This window comes from Trypanosoma grayi, assembly GCF_000691245.1.
Source record: "Trypanosoma grayi strain ANR4 Tgr_394_V1, whole genome shotgun sequence".
NCBI classification, from domain to species: Eukaryota; Euglenozoa; class Kinetoplastea; order Trypanosomatida; family Trypanosomatidae; genus Trypanosoma; species Trypanosoma grayi.
The window spans coordinates 8,077-11,061 of NW_008826013.1; the positions used below are offsets into that span (position 1 = coordinate 8,077).

Consider the following 2,985-nt stretch of genomic DNA (forward strand, 5'->3'; position numbering starts at 1 on the left):
TATATATATATATATATATATATTGCTTCTTTCTTTCCATTCCTTTCAGCTCGCCTCGTCAATAAAGATCCTCAAAATCGTCAAGTGCAGCAAGAGCGGATTGAATTTGGTCTCGTTGTTTCTTTTCCTGTGGCTCACCGGCAGTGTCATCCTCATCGTCATTATCATCTTCCTCCTCTGCATCGCTTATTTGGCCAGCCCCTGCGGACCCATCCTTCTTGGCTGAGAGAACGGAGAACGTAACAGGGGCCGTCGTCAGTGTCAGCTGTGGAGTGAGGGCTAAGTCACTGGTGGTTCCCACCGCAGTACCACTGGTGTCGACACCGATGAGTCGCAGGAGTTGATCCGCCCGCTTCTCCTCACGGTGACGCCGCTCTTCCGCAAGTGACTCCAGCAACGGATCGACGCGACGTCGGTACGAAAGATACTCATCAAGTGTCTCTTCAACTTGCTCGCGGATCATGTCCTGCACTTCTTCCGTGAACTTGGCTGGGACAAAAAACACGTCATACATCACGGCTTCTGCACCGTCATCGCCCTCTTGGGAGCCGGAGGCGTGCAGGAAAAAGCGTGAGGCGTACGCAACCTCCATCCGCTGCATTTCCTCGTAGAGACGTAAAGCTTCAATGACCTCTGCCTGCATCGCCTTCAGAATAGCATCGCTTTTCTGGTACTTATCGGCGAGGGGCTCCAGATGCCCTTTCTGCTCCGCAAGGTCGTCCTCGATGATCTTCAGCTGTGCCATCTTGCCAATCTTCTCCCTCTCCAGCGTAATATTCAACCTGTGCCGCTCCTGCTCCTCCCGCTTGGCGGCGTTAAGAACGTTATGCAGGTTGGCGAACGCCGCCGATCGCAGTAGGCCACCTGTCCTCCTGCTGCTACTTCCACCCGGAGCCGCAGTCACTGTTGCTGTGGGGCGTTGTGGCTGTTCTGTAGTCGTGCTCGCTTGTGTTGGAGTCTCGTCAGGCTTCAACAAGTTGTCAAGCGAAGCCTGAAGGCGCGACCGCTCGCCTTCTAGTCTCGACAAGAGGGACAAGAGACTCCTGTAGCCGCGCTCAATGACGCGTGTACCCTTTCGCACAGCAGTGAAGCGCCGAACCAGCGCTGCGGTGTGTCGGTGCAGCGACTCGCGTTGTGTTGCTGTCAACGGCTCCGGGTAGTCCTCAAGCAAACGGAGTGCGTCAGCACACTGCGCCTCCTCATTGCGATCATTCGATGTCTCGTGCAGCGCAGCGACCATGCCTGAGGAGGAGTTGTCCTGCACCTGACTGTTGTTCTTGGTTATGTATGCCAGGGAGTCGGAAGCACACATCCCAGCTGGTTCTACCGGTACCGGCAGCATACTTCTCTTCTCCCTTTACACTGCCTTTCCCCCCAAGACATTATATATGGATATACATGTTTCGAAGACGTAAGAGAATGAAAAAAAAAAAAACCTCAGTGCAAGGAAAACGAAGGACACCCACACACCCACACGCCTAACCAATGCCAGTAGAAGTACAATACGACAGAGCACAAACAAAGATGAGCAAATAGAGGGGAATTCAACGATAGATGCACAACAAAAGGGCATATCTTACACCTACGGCTTTTGCAACACAGTGCAGGTACGACACTGTGACGTCTCATCTTTCTCTGTTGCAGCTTCTGTTCCCCAACGCATCTGAGCATTATCTGATGAAAAAGCAGCACCGCAACTCTCAACACACCGCGTCTGCAGGCCCTAGTACCGCTTTTCACACGATGCAATCACATCCTTGATGTTTCGCACTAGCTCTACCTCCCCTGACGTTAACTGTAGCTGACCTCGCCGGTAAAGCTCCCACGCACTTGCTGCAGGAGAAAGCAGGCACCGCCCACTTAAAGACACCTCCTTATCAACTGTGTGACTAGTGGCATCGCGGCTTGAGGCATACTCATTCGCGCCACTCCGCCTGTCGAGGTGGTTGCCAATCTTCTTGAGCGTCGCGTACATGTCACGGCGCAAGAGGGCATTCCCGTTCCGTGAACTGCGCAGATCTTGCTGCAACTGCGCAACCAGCGACACCTCATCTTCAAACGTGGACACTGCCACACTGCCTCTGCCACTTGGTCGCGAATACGGTGACTCGGTGAAAGCAGCGGTGCCACTGAACGGCAGGGCAATCCCTGCGGTCACACCCAGGAGCGGCGTCTAGCGAAGCGAGATGCGCACATGACTGACTCTCCCCTCGGATAACTGCTGCCGCTCCACTGATGAGACGAAGAGGGTCCCAGCAACGCCATGCTGCTTCTTTGGTCCTTCTTGTGAAATCTTGCTTCTCTTACTTCTGCTCTTGCGGTTTGTGCTTCGGTCAATACAGCAGTTATTTTGTCCCGGTTTGAAGCGCCGTCTACGTTTCCGCTGCTCACGCATTGCTACCAGCACGCAATCAATCTCATTGTTGTTGTTGTAGTAGTGTGGATCAACGGGTGGGGCATCCATCGTTCACTTCTTCATGGTGTTGATTCACCTGCGCGCGCGTATGTGCGCTCCTCTAGAAAACCATGAAAGAAATATCTCACAGAGAAAGAATGATAAAGCTCCCATAGAAGGGGGAACACAAAGCAAAGGGACCACGCGAATGCGCAGATGTTCACCTGCTGTTGTTTCTCCCTACTTAAATCATTCATCGACCTGAGCCAGTTCGGTTTCCGCTCTATCACCCTCGCTTTCTACCTCTTCGACAACATCAGTTCAGAAAAGTACGCCCGCCCCCTCATCCACAAGATGAAGCGGGAAAACAAAGACAATGCGGTAGCTTGGAGGACCCCTTAACAACTCTCAACGCTGAGAATTTACTGCTGCGGTACAGCACGGAGAGACACAAATTACACATATTCACTTACGCATGTACAAAAAACATACATGCATACAAAATAGGGATTGCGCACACCCACACACCACCTCCTCTACTGCAACGCGTCGCTCACCGATCTCCCCCAGGCACATGACCCCCCCCCCCC

The 2,985-nt window shown here is 52.9% G+C and overlaps 2 protein-coding genes across 2 annotated transcripts; both read right to left on the bottom strand.

Moving 5' to 3' along the window:
- Positions 1–58: 58 nt before the first annotated feature.
- On the bottom strand, positions 59–1,342 carry DQ04_03941040 (hypothetical protein; the record flags this gene model as incomplete). Its single annotated transcript, XM_009313217.1, has 1 exon — positions 59–1,342. One exon carries the CDS (start codon positions 1,340–1,342, stop codon positions 59–61), a length of 1,284 nt encoding a protein of 427 aa, XP_009311492.1.
- A 381-nt stretch (positions 1,343–1,723) lies between these two features.
- DQ04_03941050 (hypothetical protein) lies at positions 1,724–1,975 on the bottom strand (the record flags this gene model as incomplete). The annotated part of the gene is made up of 1 exon (XM_009313218.1): positions 1,724–1,975. One exon carries the CDS (start codon positions 1,973–1,975, stop codon positions 1,724–1,726), a length of 252 nt encoding a protein of 83 aa, XP_009311493.1.
- Between the last annotated feature and the right edge of the window lie 1,010 nt (positions 1,976–2,985).